At 42.9% G+C, this 20,116-nt stretch overlaps 1 protein-coding gene across 1 annotated transcript in view; it reads left to right on the forward strand.

Annotated features, from left to right (window-relative positions):
- DDX1 (DEAD-box helicase 1) overlaps positions 1–20,116 on the forward strand; it is a 192,941-nt gene that overhangs the window by 36,766 nt on the left and 136,059 nt on the right. The window contains exon 3 of the mRNA XM_069235963.1: positions 14,038–14,101. Coding sequence (XP_069092064.1) covers positions 14,038–14,101 — 64 coding nt within the window. The remainder of the gene's footprint in view (positions 1–14,037; positions 14,102–20,116) is intronic.

The raw sequence follows: 20,116 nt of genomic DNA on the forward strand, positions 1-20,116 counted from the left end.
CCCCTTACAGGATGACCAAACAGAAGTTCAAAGGGTGAGAATCCTACTCCCTTCTGTGGCACCTCTCTGTAAGCGAAAAGCAGACATGGCAAGAGGACATCCCATCTCCTTTTGAGCTTTTCTGGGAGCCCCATGATCATGCCTTTTAATGTCTTGTTGAATCTCTCAACCAAGCCATTAGTTTGTGGATGGTATGGGGTAGTGAATTTATAAGTCACTCCACACTCATTCCACATGTGCTTTAGGTATGCTGACATGAAGTTGGTACCTCTGTCAGACACCACCTCCTTAGGGAAACCCACTCTGGTAAAGATACCAATGAGGGCCTTGGCTACTGCAGGGGCAGTAGTCGACCTAAGGGGAATAGCTTCAGGATACCTGGTAGCATGATCCACTACTACCAGGATATACATATTTCCTGAGGCTGTGGGAGGTTCCAGTGGACCAACTATGTCCACACCCACTCTTTCAAAGGGAACCCCCACCACTGGAAGTGGAATGAGGGGGGCCTTTGGATGTCCACCTGTCTTACCACTGGCTTGACAGGTGGGGCAGGAGAGGCAAAACTCCTTAACCATGTTGGACATATTGGGCCAGTAGAAGTGGTTGACTAACCTCTCCCACGTCTTGGTTTGTCCCAAATGTCCAGCAAGGGGAATGTCATGGGCCAATGTTAGGATGAACTTCCTGAACAGCTGAGGCACTACCACTCTCCTAGTGGCACCAGGTTTGGGGTCTCTGGCCTCAGTGTACAGGAGTCCATCCTCCCAATAGACCCTATGCGTTCCATTTTTCTTGCCTTTGGACTCTTCAGCAGCTTGCTGCCTAAGGCCTTCAAGAGAGGGACAGGTTTCTTGTCCCTTACACAGCTCCTCCCTTGAGGGTCCCCCTGGGCCTAAGAGCTCAACCTGATAAGGTTCAAGCTCCAAAGGCTCAGTTCCCTCAGAGGGTAGAACTTCTTCCTGAGAAGAGAGGTTCCCTTTCTTTTGCTGTGTTGTAGTTGGTTTCCCAACTGACTTTCCTGTTCTCTTGGTAGGCTGGGCCATTCTTCCAGACTCCAGCTCTACTTGTTCACCCTGTGCCTTGCACTGTGCTCTTGTTTTCACACACACCAGTTCAGGGATACCCAGCATTGCTGCATGGGTTTTTAGTTCTACCTCAGCCCATGCTGAGGACTCCAGGTCATTTCCAAGCAGACAGTCCACTGGGATATTTGAGGAGACCACCACCTGTTTCAGGCCATTGACCCCTCCCCATTCTAAAGTAACCATTGCCATGGGATGTACTTTTCTCTGATTGTCAGCGTTGGTGACTGTGTAAGTTTTTCCAGTCAGGTATTGGCCAGGGGAAACCAGTTTCTCTGTCACCATGGTGACACTGGCACCTGTATCCCTCAGGCCCTCTATTCTAGTCCCATTAATTAAGAGTTGCTGTCTGTATTTTTGCATGTTAGGCGGCCAGACAGCTAGTGTGGCTAAATCCACCCCACCCTCAGAAACTAGAATAGCTTCAGTGTGGACCCTGATTTGCTCTGGGCACACTGTTGATCCCACTTGGAGACTAGCCATACCAGTGTTACCTGGATGGGAGTTTGGAGTGGAACCTTTCTTGGGACAGGCCTTGTCTCCAGTTTGGTGTCCATGCTGTTTACAGCTATGACACCAGGCCTTTTTGGGATCAAAGTTTTTACCCTTGCACCCATTGTTTTGTGAAGAGGCTCTGGGCCCACCCTCCTGTGCAGGTTTTTGGGGGCCTGTAGAAGACTCTTTACTATTTTTAGTTTTGGTTGTCTCATCACCCTTCCCCTGGGGAGTCTTTGTGACCCCTTTCTTTTGGTCACCCCCTGTTGAAGTCTTGGACACCCTTGTCTTGACCCAATGGTCCGCCTTCTTTCCCAATTCTTGGGGAGAAATTGGTCCTAGGTCTACCAGATGCTGATGCAGTTTATCATTGAAACAATTACTTAACAGGTGTTCTTTCACAAATAAATTGTACAGCCCATCATAATTACTTACACCACTGCCTTGAATCCAACCATCTAGTGTTTTCACTGAGTAGTCAACAAAGTCAACCCAGGTCTGGCTCGAGGATTTTTGAGCCCCCCTGAACCTAATCCTGTACTCCTCAGTGGAGAATCCAAAGCCCTCAATCAGGGTACTCTTCATGAGGTCATAAGATTCTGCATCTTTTCCAGAGAGTGTGAGGAGTCTATCCCTACACTTTCCAGTGAACATTTCCCAAAGGAGAGCACCCCAGTGAGATCTGTTCACTTTTCTGGTTACACAAGCCCTCTCAAAAGCTGTGAACCACTTGGTGATGTCATCACCGTCTTCAAATTTTGTCACAATCCCTTTGGGGATTTTTAACATGTCAGGAGAATCTCTGACCCTATTTATATTGCTGCCACCATTGATGGGTCCTAGGCCCATCTCTTGTCTTTCCCTTTCTATGGCTAGGAGCTGTCTCTCTAAAGCCAATCTTTTGGCCATCCTGGCTAACAGGAGGTCATCTTCACTGAGAGCATCCTCAGTGATTTCAGAAATGTGGGACCCTCCTGTGAGGGACTCACTATTTCTGACTAACACAGTTGGAGACAGGACTTGAGGGGTCCTGTTCTCCCTATTTAGGACTGGAGGAGGGACATTGGCCTCCAACTCACGAATTTCTTCCTCTGTGATGTCATCATCATAGGGGTTGGCTTTTTCAAACTCTGCCAACAGCTCCTGGAGCTGAATTTTGGTAGGTCTGGAGCCAATGGTTATTTTCTTTATATTACAGAGAGACCTTAGCTCCCTCATCTTAAGATGGAGGTAAGGTGTGGTGTCGAGTTCCACCACCTGCATCTCTGTATCAGACATTATTCTGCTAAGAGTTGGAATACTTTTTAAAGAATCTAAAACTGTTTCTAGAATCTAATTTCAAACTTTTAACAAACTTTTAAACTCTAAAAGACAATGCTAAACAGGGACTTAACACACAAGGCCCTAGCAGGACTTTTAAGAATTTAGAAAAATTTTAAATTGCAAAAATGAATTTCTAATGACAATTTTGGAATTTGTCGTGTGATCAGGTATTGGCTGAGTAGTCCAGCAAATGCAAAGTCTTGTACCCCACCGCTGATCCACCAATGTAGGAAGTTGGCTCTGTATGTGCTATTTCAAAGTAAGGAATAGCATGCACAGAGTCCAAGGGTTCCCCTTAGAGGTAAGATAGTGGCAAAAAGAGATAATACTAATGCTCTATTTTGTGGTAGTGTGGTCGAGCAGTAGGCTTATCCAAGGAGTAGTGTTAAGCATTTGTTGTACATACACATAGACAATAAATGAGGTACACACACTCAGAGACAAATCCAGCCAATAGGTTTTTGTATAGAAAAATATATTTTCTTAGTTTATTTTAAGAACCACAGGTTCAAATTCTACATGTAATATCTCATTCGAAAGGTATTGCAGGTAAGTACTTTAGGAACTTCAAATCATCAAAATTGCATGTATACTTTTCAAGTTATTCACAAATAGCTGTTTTAAAAGTGGACACTTAGTGCAATTTTCACAGTTCCTAGGGGAGGTAAGTATTTGTTAGGTTAACCAGGTAAGTAAGACACTTACAGGGCTTAGTTCTTGGTCCAAGGTAGCCCACCGTTGGGGGTTCCGAGCAACCCCAAAGTCACCACACCAGCAGCTCAGGGCCGGTCAGGTGCAGAGTTGAAAGTGGTGCCCAAAACACATAGGCTAGAATGGAGAGAAGGGGGTGCCCCGGTTCCGGTCTGCTTGCAGGTAAGTACCCGCGTCTTCGGAGGGCAGACCAGGGGGGTTTTGTAGGGCACCGGGGGGGACACAAGCCCACACAGAAATTTCACCCTCAGCGGCGCGGGGGCGGCCGGGTGCAGTGTAGAAACAAGCGTCGGGTTCGCAATGTTAGTCTATGAGAGATCTCGGGATCTCTTCAGCGCTGCAGGCAGGCAAGGGGGGGGTTCCTCGGGGAAACCTCCACTTGGGCAAGGGAGAGGGACTCCTGGGGGTCACTTCTCCAGTGAAAGTCCGGTCCTTCAGGTCCTGGGGGCTGCGGGTGCAGGGTCTCTCCCAGGTGTCGGGACTTTGGATTCAAAGAGTCGCGGTCAGGGGAAGCCTCGGGATTCCCTCTGCAGGCGGCGCTGTGGGGGCTCAGGGGGGACAGGTTTTGGTACTCACAGTATCAGAGTAGTCCTGGGGTCCCTCCTGAGGTGTCGGTTCTCCACCAGCCGAGTCGGGGTCGCCGGGTGCAGTGTTGCAAGTCTCACGCTTCTTGCGGGGAGCTTGCAGGGTTCTTTAAAGCTGCTGGAAACAAAGTTGCAGCTTTTCTTGGAGCAGGTCCGCTGTCCTCGGGAGTTTCTTGTCTTTTCGAAGCAGGGGCAGTCCTCAGAGGATGTCGAGGTCGCTGGTCCCTTTGGAAGGCGTCGCTGGAGCAGGATCTTTGGAAGGCAGGAGACAGGCCGGTGAGTTTCTGGAGCCAAGGCAGTTGTCGTCTTCTGGTCTTCCGCTGCAGGGGTTTTCAGCTGGGCAGTCCTTCTTCTTGTAGTTGCAGGAATCTAATTTTCTAGGGTTCAGGGTAGCCCTTAAATACTAAATTTAAGGGCGTGTTTAGGTCTGGGGGGTTAGTAGCCAATGGCTACTAGCCCTGAGGGTGGGTACACCCTCTTTGTGCCTCCTCCCAAGGGGAGGGGGTCACAATCCTAACCCTATTGGGGGAATCCTCCATCTGCAAGATGGAGGATTTCTAAAAGTTAGAGTCACTTCAGCTCAGGACACCTTAGGGGCTGTCCTGACTGGCCAGTGACTCCTCCTTGTTTTTCTCATTATTTTCTCCGGCCTTGCCGCCAAAAGTGGGGCCTGGCCGGAGGGGGCGGGCAACTCCACTAGCTGGAGTGTCCTGCTGGGTTGGCACAAAGGAGGTGAGCCTTTGAGGCTCACCGCCAGGTGTGACAATTCCTGCCTGGGGGAGGTGTTAGCATCTCCACCCAGTGCAGGCTTTGTTACTGGCCTCAGAGTGACAAAGGCACTCTCCCCATGGGGCCAGCAACATGTCTCGGTTTGTGGCAGGCTGCTAAAACTAGTCAGCCTACACAGATAGTCGGTTAAGTTTCAGGGGGCACCTCTAAGGTGCCCTCTGGGGTGTATTTTACAATAAAATGTACACTGGCATCAGTGTGCATTTATTGTGCTGAGAAGTTTGATACCAAACTTCCCAGTTTTCAGTGTAGCCATTATGGTGCTGTGGAGTTCGTGTTTGACAAACTCCCAGACCATATACTCTTATGGCTACCCTGCACTTACAATGTCTAAGGTTTTGTTTAGACACTGTAGGGGTACCATGCTCATGCACTGGTACCCTCACCTATGGTATAGTGCACCCTGCCTTAGGGCTGTAAGGCCTGCTAGAGGGGTGTCTTACCTATACTGCATAGGCAGTGAGAGGCTGGCATGGCACCCTGAGGGGAGTGCCATGTCGACTTACTCGTTTTGTCCTCACTAGCACACACAAGCTGGCAAGCAGTGTGTCTGTGCTGAGTGAGAGGTCTCCAGGGTGGCATAAGACATGCTGCAGCCCTTAGAGACCTTCCTTGGCATCAGGGCCCTTGGTACTAGAAGTACCAGTTACAAGGGACTTATCTGGATGCCAGGGTCTGCCAATTGTGGATACAAAAGTACAGGTTAGGGAAAGAACACTGGTGCTGGGGCCTGGTTAGCAGGCCTCAGCACACTTTCAATTGTAAACATAGCATCAGCAAAGGCAAAAAGTCAGGGGGCAACCATGCCAAGGAGGCATTTCCTTACAACCTGTCATGAGAATTCTGTGGGCTTTTAATCACGCTCATCACTTTCACTTGTCCATGAGCTTGCCTTTCAAAAATCCCTTTTTGTCATTGGTAAATGCTTTACATTTGGCCCGAAAAGGGGCGTTTTTCATTTTTTTTTTTTTTTTTTTTTTTTTTTACCGCCTTGCTGACTGACCCCATTACATGAACTATTGCACGATTGCCAATATACTTCAGTGTGGGCAAACTGTTTTTTTTTCTTTTGTCTCTCCCTTTTGTGCTCTATGGTAGCCATGGCGTTCATAGCACAGAAGAGCACAAACTCCACTGGCGGCATTGAAGCACTGGTCACATTGTTCACACTGTTACCCAATTGAAGTAATTTCTTTTGGCTCTCACCTTCACACTCCATAGCTTTCACAAAAACACTTGTAATTGATAAATGCTTTACGTAAAAACTACAGAAATCCTCAAAGCGGCTCTCCCAACGCAGCGAGAGAGCTGATAATACAATATTCACTGCAGTTGGGAAACTCGCCCCATAATGCTTTGCTGGCCATTACTTTTAGAAAACATTTTTGCTCATAACTGAGCCTGTTGTGTCCTATGGCAGTGGGACCACCACCAAACGTTCACGATAATATGCTTTTTTTGTCTACATCATCTCTAGGTCCCCACACTAGGTTAGTGGGGCCCCCAAAATAATAACCCCTCCCATCAGTCAGTGTCTGTTTAAGCTCTCTCATGGCTGGAACTTTTGTTTTACAGCTGGGAGTAGTTTGTGTTTTAAAGGTCTTATTTGTAATTTCATTACAGTAGGCCTGCTAGCCCTAAAAATGTTTAATGCGCTATGCCAGTGGTTCCCAACCTTTTGACTTCTGTGGACCCCCACTTTATCAGTACTGGAACCCAGGGATCCCCACTGAATCATTATTGGAATCTGGGGACCCCCCATTGAGTTAATACTGAAAGCTGGGGACCTAATCTGTTAATATTATTAAAAATATTTAAGCCACCGCGGACCCCCTGAGGAGGCTTCACGGCCCCCCACGGATCCCCGGACTACAGGTTGCGCTATGCCCTCTAGAGGCTCAATATATGGTTATAATCCATTACTTTCTGACTTTTTCTTTTCATGTGGTTATTTCCTCTAGGGGCTAACTATATGGCTACATGACCATGTTTCTTACAAATGTTACTTAAATAGTGGTGTCCTCTGTGGGCCATTCTGAGCATTACAATCTAATGCCAAAAGTTTAATTCTGATAAAGGTTTTTAATAGGGTTACTTGATAATTGTATATGTTTTATTAATCTCTCCTTATCAGAGTTATGACCAGGTTTCAGGCCAACCTAACATCCTTATTACACTATGACTGAACACACTTGATATGTTTGCGTGACCCTTCTAGGTTATTTCTCTCGTTACTCCTCTGTGTTTGTCTTGTCTTTTTGTTTGGGAATTGTTATCCAGCCAGCAACTCTGATGATGGTGTGTTGAAAGTGGTATTCAGTTGTAATGGCAGATTTAAATTAAGATGCTAAATGGTAATATTTTCATTTTTGGCTACAAAAAGAGGAAGAAGGTAAATGGAAGTGCTTTAGTTATATGTAGGGCCACTGGAATGATGTGGTAGGAAAAGACAAAATTATGGGACAAAGTTGACCAATGTATGTGGCAGGGAAAGACCAGTTATGAATTTACAACACCAGTAGCTCTAACTCAAGCAAACATGCGTGACCTATTGCATTGCATACGCTTGTTGTGAATTGGTGTGTCTCATTTACTGATTGTGTGCCTTTGGTAAATAAATGTCTAACACTCCTCTCTGATAACTGCTCGACCACACTATCCCCTAAAAGAGCCCTGTGGGATTGCTGGAGCCAAACCCCTGTTGACTAGCAAAAGAATCCCGGACTCTATGCACTGCATACCTCATTTTAATATACCATTAAAGAGCCAGCTTCCTACATTCCTGACCTGCATGCCTAGACTAACATGGCTGCAAATAGCATAATTTTTTTTTAGTGCAGCACTTTAAAATAAATAATATTGCTGCCAAAGACTATTAGTGAAGACTACATCTAGGATGTTTTGTTCTCATTGAACTCGAAGGAAAAAAACACAATATGATCCCCTTATATGTTGTTGCCTGTGCGTTCTGTCTATGTTCTTAGCTGTTTTTCCAATGTTCCGGCTACATTTTTGGGAAGTGCAGCCAATGTTCCCTCTAATGTTTTACTTCGATTTGCCACAGTAAAGGATCTCTGTGCACCGCAGCCAAACCTGTGTGCACTGAAGACATGCAGCAACTCACTCTGCAAGTGAGTGCAGCAGGCAAGCTACCAAAATCATTGTTTGTCTCTCCAAAAAAGGCCAGTTAGGAATAGTCACTGGCAGTGCAACCAGTTCCATCAAATATTTTTTATATGTAAATATAAAACAAGTAGGATGTTTCAAATAATATTTCAGCTGGTAACTTAGGTGGCAGGGTACACTGCACTGGTATGTCACAGACCCTTCCCAGAGTTTATGGGAGGGGTCCCCCCCTGATACTCCTGTGCCATCTACTTTGCAGGAAACGCTTGAAGACTGACCTGTACATACAGTCCTTACATTATGTGGATTTATAGATTTCCAAAACAGTGCGATGACTCACATTTTTAAGTGTGAAGTTCTGTGTCTTTGCTTTTAATTTTTTTTAATGGGAGTGTAGTTCAGAATATCATGTGTAACTGAACAAATTTGATGCAGCTAGTTCATGAAAATAAGCCAATATGCTTTGCAAGTAGTGAATTTCATGCACAAAAACAGAAGAAATGACTAAGCAGCTGATATTCCAGACGAAGTATAAGGGATACTCTACACCTCTGGGAGAAAGAAAGATTTCACAGCACCTAAAGAACATGGCAAGCTTGGGTTAAGTTCAGAGGATCCTGTGCCCTGTGGACAGCTGTTCTAAGTAAGGCATGGCTAGTTCGGAGCTATGTTTTAAACTGTTCCACTGTTGAAAGAAAAATACAACTTCAGTTATGTTAAGGGTTGAGATTATGTTATTTGGAGTCTGCCAGGAGTCTCCCTTAGCTGCTGGGCCTTTTCCTCCCCAGTGCTGAACCCTATTTTTTTGCTTTTTTTTGGCTATTTGGGGTAGTTTGCGCTTGGGACTCCATAACTTTTTTCCACATATGGTATCCATGCCAGATTTGCATCTTTTTTCAACATCCTGGAAATTGTAAAGGTTCCCAGGGTTTGTGGATTCCCCTGGAGGGGACCAAGAAAATAGGCAAAATATAGAAAAAAAATAGTTTTGGGAGAAAAATAGGGAAAAAGTGCTTCAGATAAGTGTCCGTTTTTTCCCTCTATAAATGGCATTCACAAACTGTTTGCTATACTTCCCGGCTTTCAGGAAAATGCAGAGCTGAATCAAAAAGACTAATTTTGTATCAGTTTTGTCATTTTTCATGTGTGCTCTCAACCTACTTCCAGTTTGTGGTGGAAGCCAGTGTGAGACCCTTGGGTGGTCCAGAAAAACTATAGATTTCTGAAAAGTGGACAAAATTCCGAATTCAGCAAGGCACCATATGTATAGATCCCTCAAGGTTTTCCCATAGAAAATAACTGTTGAAATAAAGGAACATTGAAAATTAGTATGAAAAATTGGGCATTTGCAACACCTTTTTCGGTAACTTTTTGTCATGATGGCCGATTGACAAAAGCAATATTTTAATACATCAGCTGACCCTTCTGGTTTGCGGGGATATATAGGGTTTGTAGGTCCTCCAAGAACCCAGAGCCGCCACTGTGCAGTGGTTTTATATTGAGTACCTAGTATAGACCAATTGGTCAAAGTGAAAAACGAGTATCAAGGAAACTTATGTATTTCTGAAATAGAGTTTAGGAGCGGTGGGTATTTCTACATCTTTGTGAGTACCTATATTAGCGAATGATTTGAAGGATATTTTTCAAAATGTTGTCTTTCTTATACACTAGCTTACATTTGAAAGGTAAAATTGTAGTGAAATCTGTTTTGGTAATAACCGATGTTCTACTATTCTATGCTCCCACAAGTCTCCCGATTTAAAAAAAAAAAAAAAAAAAAAAAAAAAAAAAAAAAAAAAAAAAGTTACCTCACTTATGTGGGTAGGCGTAGTGCCAGTGACAGGAAACAGTCCAAAACGCAATGTAGACGCATAACATTTTTCCACTGAAAACTGTGACCTTCCCCCTCTTTCCAATGTAGGTAGCTGTAGATTTGGACTTTTGCTGCCGGCACCTAGGGAAATCTAGCTAACCTGTACATCTTTAAAAACCAGACACCTAGGGGAATCCAGAATGGGCTGACTCGCATGGCTCTCACCACATTTTGTTACCCAGAATCCCTGGCAAGCGTCAAACTTAGACAAAAAAAAACAAATTTTCCTCATATTTCTATGATAGAAAGTTCAGGGCTACAAACTTACTTCCTCCAAGTCTCCTGATAAAAACGGTACCCACTTGTGTGGGTAGTCCTAGTACCCACAACAGGAATCGGGCACAAAATGCAACATGGACGCATCTCATTTTTCCACTGAAAATTGACCCTCTTTTCCCAGTGTGGGTAGCTCTAGATTTCAGACCCAAGCTCAGCTGGCACCTAGGGAATCCTAGCCAACCTGTACATTTTAAAAAAAAAACTAGACACCTAGGGGAAACCAGGATGCCCTGCAAACGTGTAACATTGCCTGAAATCACGCATTTTCCTTACATTTCTGTGATGGAAACTTCCGGAATCCACAGAATTCCTACCACCCAGCATTGCACCACCTGTGCCGATAAAAATACTGCACTACTTGTGTGGCTGGGCCTAGTGTTGTGACAGGAACTGATCAAACAAAGGACAATGGGAGCCCTTGCTTGGAGACATCTAGTGACCTCGGTTGGAACTGTACCTGTCACTGGCCCTGCCACACAAGTGGGGCAGAGTTTTTATTGACGCAGGTAGGGCAATGCTGGTTGGGAGTTTCTATTCCAATTAGTGTTAAATGTTGCATGTTAAAGCTAGGGGGGCCACGACACAAACTCTGTACAGGAACCGTGAAAACAGGAGTACATTTTTCTGACAAATTCTGGCATGTACCAGGTGTTAGGAAACAGTGGCTGGTTAACCGCTCTATGTGCAACTCGGAGATTGCTGCATTGCCAGGGTACAAGTTGGGGTAACCTACTACACCCCAGAACATTTCTGTTAGTGGTTTCAAGTGTAACACAATGATTTCACAGTCAATCAAAAGGTTCACAAATGATCACTATGAGATAGTGTGTACGCCAGACAGTGATGAAGAAACATGCAGTCATGCATGCTGTTGAAATAAAAAATATTTACTGTGGAAACCTGCTTTCGAAACGTTTCTAAATTCACTCTCCCCAGCCCATGTCAATTCTTCCTCTAAATTTTCTGCAGATTACCTTTGTCTTGTTTAGGGTACTTTTCTGACAGGCTGTCTTTTATTCTGTTCAAGTTGGACTGCAAATGCGCACCACTGAGCAACTCACTTCTCTAATACTCGTGTGTTTTAGCACGGTAGACTGATTTGGGGAAGCAGGGAAATATAAAGAATAAAGTGACATGCTTAACAGCCTCCTTTCATGGTTCTTAACCAGGCCTACGTTTTTATCTAACAGTCTTAAGTATCATGCAATTTGTAATTTGAATTTTCCAATTATAATATTTATCTACAAGTTGTAGGATGCTTAGTGTTGTTGGCTTAAAAAGCAAGAATGGCTGAAAATCACCTTCATAATATGTCCGAGGTTGACAGCAAAATTTTACACAAACTTCCTGCTTTTGTCGAGGACTAATGGATGTGCACACGTTTGTGTAAAATTGAGTTTTCTGACATTCGGATTATGTCCTTCACTTTCCATTGTAGTTGAAGGCTTCTATAATCACTGTAACCCCGGCCAGTGACAGGACCCAGGTAACGAGGAATAACCATTTCAAACAATGTGTTTTTTTCCTTGGGACTATGTTATTTGGCTGGCAGGTCCTGTTAGCTGTATGTTAAGAGAAAAAAGTAAATACAAAGTGAGTTACTGACTGTCTCCGTGTGGAGATCCATTTGTGATAGTTAAATGTCAGAAAATTGTTACATTCTGAAAAAAACAGCAAATAGTATTTTACGGTCATCCAGCTTTTCTTTGTAGTCTGAGGTTATGGTGCAGTTCAAGGCACTCAGTACCAATGAATAGCCAGAAAACTAAAATAGCCTCCATTTTGAACCAAAGATCTGATGGCATCAAGCAAGTGAGCCCATTCGCCCCGAGCAGGAAGGAGCTCATTTGTTACTTCCACCCAAGCATCTATCCATTTATCCTTTAACTCTTCCCTCCACTCACTGATATCCACACATCACCTTTACATTGTCATCTGTTCATTCTTAAAACCGCCATTCAGTCTTTCAGCATTCCTTCCTTCTATCTAGCTATTAGCTTATGTAGCCACCATTGCACCTTACATTGTCTTCCATTCATTCTTTGAATCCTTATTTAGTCTTTCACCATTCCATCAATCCATTGGCAATTTGATCCATCAACTCACACATCCATCTGTGCATTTATCCATCCTTATATCATGTACCCAGTCTTTGACTTACCCTTCCAATAATATAGCCTTTCATCCTTCAGTTGATCCTTTTGTTCATTCGTCCAGATTTCCATTTACTTTGCTATCCATTCACCTGCCCATTCACTTAGCCATTCATCCCGCCATGCATCCATCCACATCTATCTATCTTCTCCTCCATCCATACTTCCTATCACCCCTCCTTATTTTCAACTTTGCAGTCCTTCTTTTGGTTTTCTATCAATTCTCCATTCCTCCTGACCTTAATTATGAGCTTTTCTTTGTCCCTCCCCACTGTAGCTGCTGAAGCAGAGGGGGCAGGGAGGGTACACTATGCCCACGCTCAGTACCACTTTAGTAATGGAAGTCTTTAAAGATACAATAGCTGCAGTGCGTGAGCCTATTTATGCCGTGCAGAGGATGTCATCAGATTCCCTGACCTGGATCCATGTGCCCTGCTGGCCTCATCACCTCCCATTTGGGTAGAAAATAAAGGTGAGAGTCACCCCTTGTTGATATTCTGGCCTGCAAAGTGTCCAACAATTAAGTTCTCTCTTTTCCTCGAAGCAGCTGGACTCGCTAGCTGATCATCATGGCTCTTGCCTGTTCCCAGCTGCAAAATAACACCGTTTTCCCTACAAATAAACTGCAGAGCAGGCAACATGGACATGCGCTGGCTGTTCCAGACCTTCCACACTTTCCTGATTAGCCCCACACGTCGCAAATCTCCTTGAGTGGATCTGATCACAAGCCTGTCTCCTTTCCTCGCTGAGTTCAGTGCTTTTCCGAGCAGTACGGCTCACCAAGAGAAACACTAGCTTTAATGGAAAAGTTTCTTCTCTGGTGCCTAGATCAGCCTGTGCGCTTCCAGAATTATTTTGGGCGCTAGGGGAAAGGATGGTGCGCATGTGTGTGCAACCTACTGGGAACACAGATTGACGGTTAGTCACTGATAAGAGAGGAGACTTGATTTCTTGGTAATGATTAAAAAAAATCTTCCACTCTCTGCAGTCATAGGTTGCCCTGTAGTAGTGTCTCTTATAACTATTCTCACTCCCCTTCCAGCTGCTCACATTAAAGGCAAATTTGACATTTTGGGCTTATGATAGAGGTACAGTGGGATGCCTTTTGGATGATGGAAGTTTTTATATTTGCCACATGATACTGACATGCCTCAGGCTGCTATAGTGGTCGGTTCATTAATGAGAAATCTTTAATAAAGATTGAAACCCAATAACTGTTTTACTCTATTAATAAGGTTACAAACAGTAAAAAGGCAATGAGAAATCAAGTAGCTTTTACTAAAGAAAATATGTTGGTTCAGTATAATTAACTTCAACGGATAAATAATGCCTGTGTGAAAGGTGGCCTTGTGACTGAGTAAAATGTAGTAATTCTTTCGGCAAAATACTTCTAGATTAATTTCCATGACAACTGATGCTGTTTCTTTGATAGTGCTGTGATGAGGTGAAATGTATTTGACACTTTGACTTTTTTCAACAGTTGAATTAATGGTTTGAGAAAATCATTCTGCATGGCGGATTGTATTCTTAAAAGAAGACACTTGTCAGTGAATCTTCATTTGTTTATCATGTAAATATTGCTTTTTCATTTGTACTGTTCCTGACCTCTTTCTTTGTAGTCTCCCCACAGACATCCAGGCTGAGTCGATTCCTCTAATTTTAGGTGGTGGAGATGTGCTAATGGTATGTTACAACTAAACTGTTAATATCAGCATCACTTTTGAATTGAGTTCTGAAAGTCTGCATAGAGAAAAAGAGAAATGACTAACTATTTCTGATTTTGTGTTAGTTAATAAACAGTGGAATACCCATTAAGTGTACACAGCTTTGCCAATTTAAACCATAATTCCTGCTTTAATTTAACGTTTCATTTATGATGATTTTAATCCCTCATGCACCAGCTATAAAAATGCGAATTGGAAGTTTAGTTCCATGACCTATTTCAGAAGACCATCTTCGATTAGTACCAGAACCATGATTTGTTTAGAAAAGAAGCTTGTTTTTGATACAGGATTTTCAAACATTACCTATAACGTCTCCTAGAAACTACCAAATCGGCGATGAGGATCCTTTGCGAACATGCAAATATGTTTAGTCCCAGCAGTGGTCGACCATTTAAAGCACCAGAGTAATAAAACGCATCATTGCATACTAACCCAGATGAATTTTGTTGTTGAATTTAAAGGATATTTTAGCAACTTTGTATTGTATTTTGAATCCACTCTGGTAGCCAGTGCAAAACAATAGTAATATACCTGAAAAGAAAAGGTACCTCTACATCTGAGCACCTTGGTTCTATTGTAGCTGATAGGCCAATCTTCACAATTGGAAACTTTTTGTAATTCCTAATTACTTATTACTTGTCCTGTGAGTCATATGCAGCACAGAAGGACAATTTGTGTAGTGTAGAAACTTCTTCTGCTCTTATCCTTTCCTGATGAAAGAACTCTTAGTGGGAGCTGTATATCTGTACTGTGTTCAGCAACCTACAAACCCTAGAGGCTCTCTTCTTGATTAAAACAAACAAAAAAGATCTTACTGGTGTTAATAGTGGGTCATCTATTTTTGTGTTTACTTTTAGGAAAGAAACTGTGATCCAGAAACAAGCTGTTTTTGGCTCTGCACTGTATGTAGTAGGGAGATTAGGTTTTGACTAGCTTATTGTAAGCAACAAAATATTTATGAATAAATCTTGAGATTATATGCATCAGGCGAGATAAGGTAACCAGAATAATTTAAGATTAGTAAAGAGTGGAAGATCAAGCAATAGGACTTGACAATATGCTATAGTTATGGCACAGCAGTATTAATGTGAGATGTGGTCATGGTGCGGACAAGCTTATGCCCTCACTAGGGGTGTTAATGTTTAGAGGAATGTAAAATTAAGGCGGGTCAAACTTCTGCAGGTATTTCTCTAAGGTGTCTCATAATGGGAGCAGGACATCTTGAGTTTTTAAAGGGGGAGAGACTGTAGTGGACTGTTAGGTCCTTATTGGTAGGTGAGCCACGCCCACCATGTGTGGATTGAAATACATTTGGATGGTTCCACTTCATAAGGAATAGCTGCGTTGCTATGATCGGCGTAAGATGTATATAACTCTGAGGGCTGGTTCTAGAAGAGATGGTCTAGAAGGGGGGCTATGAAAAAGTCTAGTGTTGCGGAGTCAAAACCTAGATCAGTATATGTTTTATGTCCTTTATATGACTGATTATTTCATCTTATAACTGGGCAATATATTTACATTTAAAGAAGGTCAATTTCAAAATGACCTTTCTCATGCCCACAGTTTCTACTCATAGCCCAATTTTTTAAAACCGAGCTGGTATCCAGTACGTGTTTTATAAGGGTAAAGGTGTACATTGAATTAAGGTAGGGATTATTTTGTGTTTGCAACCATTTCCATGTATAGCCAACCATATTTCTTGTAGGAAGACAGATGGGGTTGCATGTTTATAAGCTGCTTAAAAGAACTTCGTATTGATTTTATCATCTGCCTTTTTCCGTTTCAAGAGGTCCTTAATTATCTAAATTATTGGTGCAATCTGTGACTTTTTTCTGCTGAGCTGTACTCGGGCATAGAATAAAACCGATACCTGTGTGTGGCAGGTGGTCATATTACGGGTATTCGGTTTAGTCAGCATCTCTCTCTTACACTTGAATGGGCGCTCTTAGCATGCACATGAATCAGCCTACTATACTAAGCAAACAGCTGTACGTCTGCACGACGGGTGTGCTAGTCGCGTGCTAAATGCAAGCCTGTCTGCGCCTACCCATGCCCTGACAGGACAAAGGGCAGTCATGACACTGGTATACTAAGGTACTCTTCTGAACAACTGAGACCTTCAGAGTTTCGCTATGTAGATGTCCATTGACTCAGTTATGACCCTGAAAGAAGCTGGTATTTTGCTGATAACACATCAAACCACAAATTATTGCCAGACATGTTGACTAATACTGTTTATTACCGAAGATTAACATAGCTTTTCTAAACACCGGCTCCAGGGTTAACATAAAATTGAATTGTGTGAGAGGCTGGTTATTGTTGCTTCTCTCTACCACATGGCTTCCTGAGAGATCAACTGAAGGCGTCTTACTAACTGTCTCTATGGATACAATGCATTCTTCAGAACAGAGCAGACACTAAAATAGCAGGTGAGGTAGCGATTATTATAAAAGAAAGTATTTGAGAAACTAGTTATCCTATGAGCATCAGCGAAAATACAGAACTGGTATTAGTGACACTGAAACATGGGCCATTTGTTTATCATCATCATCTTCACCCCAAGCTTTATGTGGTACAAACGGACCATAAACGCACAATAAAAAAAAGAAAAAAAAGAAATCATCAATCATTATTGCAAAAAAGCCCAACATGAAATAAATAATAAAATAGTCATTATAAAATCAAGGGTACAATTAAAAATAAGTGACATATAGGTGGTAGGGGACTTCACACAACATTATAACATGCAAAATAGGAAATTAATACTTAGCCAGAGGCACATTATCTGATCTGTGAACAACCACAGTCTAGCACAATTCATTTGTTCGAATATCACCAGTATTAACATGAAGCAGGGGTAACATCATTAAAAAAATATATACTTGTGTGTGGACTAACGTTCTCCTTGCTCTAACCGCTCCTGCTAGGAAACTGGCTGCAGAGTAACATGTCTTTTTATCCAGTTAAAACTGCAGGTACAAAAGTGTTGGTCTGGATTGTTTCACTTACAGCATTCTCAAGATTGAATAGATAATTTTTTTCCTAAGATACTATACGTAGGCCAGAATATTATAAAGTGCAAAGTATCCCATTGTGAAATATTGTCACACTAACATGGGCCAGTGTCTGAAGCTTTTGACCATCCCTGCGGTATTATCAATAAATAATGATAGAGATTCATCCTGAACCTAGTCAGTAAGTACCTATTATGGTTAGATGACACATAACAGATATAAGATTTAACGGACTTGATGGGTTGTATCAGTATTGCATGTGTAAAAGTTAATTTTGAGGGCCTCTCTCAGAATGCTTCCAAACAACAATGGTGTCTCTGGTTTAGGCCACGTCAGCTTGAGTAATTCTAGCCAGGGGCATAATGCAGACCCCTGCATTGCTTACGGTGAAGGGGGCCCACACTCCCCAGGGGGCCCCCAATTCATCAATGGAGCATCATTCAGCCCAAGACCAATGAATATCTGTGATATGTGGGACACTTGGAAATCCCTCATCACATTCTGCAGGGGGCCCTAGCATTTTGTGTTACACCACTGACCCTAGTAGGTTGACTGAATAGCTCTGGTTGACCAGGGATCCTAATGTTCAATTTTAAAACAAAATTGCCAAGACATTGACAGTGAACGATCCAGCCCAAGCAGTCCCTCGCTAGAAGTCAATTCACATTTGATTGTAGATTCATCCAAATTATAAGCCATAACAGTAAGTGGTGCAGCTGCATTGTATCAATGATGAAGTTCAAACCCAATTCTTTATGTACCACCTCAGAAGCGACATTATTGTGCAGGTACCACAATTGTCTCTTAAATTTGTTTTTCTCCCTTTCAGAAGTAATTGTACAGAAGCATACCCCCAAACATCAGATCCATAGGTAGTAATCAAGATGCACTTGGAATTATACAATGTAAACATTGTAGGGACTGATATGTGACCTAAGTTAAAAAATAAAAATAAAAAATAGCCCTTTCCAGGTGTAGCCTTTTTGTTTCACTAGAAGGGACCAACTTGTAGAAGCGTCAAAAAGGACACCTAAGTAAGAAAATGAGTTGCCCTTACTAATGTGGCTGCCCTTAAAAAATCAGATTTTAGTAGCTTTTGGGCCAATAATCATGATGTGCGATATATTCACGTTTGTGCTTAAATTCAGATTATCCATAAACTCAACATTGGTTTGGTAATGCTAGTTACATATCAACACCTATCCGTTTATTTTCTTCTCTCTGGATTTCAGTGAAGTGGTGGGGTCTGTTATCCTCAACTGCTCACATCTGTTGGTAATTGGCAAGAATAATTATCACTGGCAGCTTGACTCTCGGGGCATTGGCAAAGGATGACGAGTTCTGTGAACTAATGGTCTCCTTGCATGCTTCCACGATCTCACACACCCAAGAGGCTGTAGCCTGGACTACATTTGGTCATACAGTCTGGGTTTAGCCATAAATGCCCATAATTCAGATCCTTAAAGATTCTATATTTCCTCATCAAACTACTGTCGAGGCTCAGTATAAATCTTTCTACAAATGGATAATGAAGACAGCTGACCCTCGTGCCCTTTTGTTCACTAAACGGATGTTTAAAAGTTATAAACCGGCGTCCTTGTTTTTCCATTAATGAATATTAGAACATTGGAATGCTGGAGGCTCCATTGAAAACAATGGAGTGCTGCGGGCTTTTACCGGACCGCAGCGCCAACATTCCAATGCTCGCTTTGTTCACAGCAACAGCTGTGAACAAAGCCTCACGGAGCCCGAGGGGATTTAAATCCCCTCGGGCTCCGTGATTTTTTTTTTTTTTTTTAATAGAACATTCTGCCCTGTGTGGCAGAATGTTCTAATAGCCTTAGAACCCGCCGTAGCGGGCTCTACCGGCTATTAAAGTCCCTCTCCCTTGTTAAATGCCCTCGCCTCGGGCATTTAACGCGGGGAGCGGGCCTTTAATAGCCGGTAGAGCCCGCTACGGCGGGTTCTAAGGCTATAATAGAACATTCTGCCCTGTGTGGCAGAATGTTCTAATAGCCTTAGAACCCGCCGTAGCGGGCTCTACCGGCTATTAAAGTCCCTCTCCCTTGTTAAATGCCCTCGCCTTCGGCTCGGGCATTTAACGCGGGGAGCGTGCCTTTAATAGCCGGTAGAGCCCGCTACGGCGGGTTCTAAGGCTATATTAGCAAAGCCAAAACTCTCTTAATTACAAAAAGCTTGGAGAGGAAATTATGATGATTCAGCTGAAGCAGAAATTAGAAAAGGCTTAATAACCTAAGCAATGTAATTATTGGCCAGACAAAAGAATTACCCCGTAACAGAATAAATGTATCATTGATATATAGAAGGATTTTGTTTCTAATAGAGACAGAGCTAACGTTACGTTAATTACTTCCCAGTCATTCTGTTACAAAATCTCTAACATAGGGTCGGGAAATCGACTAGGGGCACTTTCCACCAGTTGTTCAGGAGGCAGAAACAAAATCCTAGTTTACTACTTTTAACCTCTTAATCTGAGGAGTATTTATGTGCCTCTGTTGCCATGCTGTCATTGGGCTCATTACTGAATCCACACACTTAAGATATTTAAGCCATAGACCAACACTATTACTGCACCCCTTAAACTTAGTAAATTCCTCTAGTACAGGGGTGGGTTGCTGGCATATTGAATCTGTTCCCAGTGACTTTATGAATTATGGTCGAAGCTCTCTGCCTTCATGCTGTGCAAAAATAGTTGAAAAAAGTTGATAAAAGTCCCTGGAACTGCTTAAAACATTAAAATTACCTAGACTGTTCTCAATCAAGGTTTTACCCAGCGTACAACACTGCATCAGGGTTGAACTCCTTTTTGGATCACCCATTATTGGATCTTCGGCCACGTTAACATTTTGGTTTTACTAGACCTGTCAGCTGCTTTTGATGCTGTTGACCATTCCATCTTGTTAAGATGTGTAGGAGCAGCAGCAGGTCTGGCAGACAGC

The sequence above is a fragment of the Pleurodeles waltl genome, chromosome 5, assembly GCF_031143425.1.
Source record: "Pleurodeles waltl isolate 20211129_DDA chromosome 5, aPleWal1.hap1.20221129, whole genome shotgun sequence".
NCBI lineage: Eukaryota > Metazoa > Chordata > Amphibia > Caudata > Salamandridae > Pleurodeles > Pleurodeles waltl.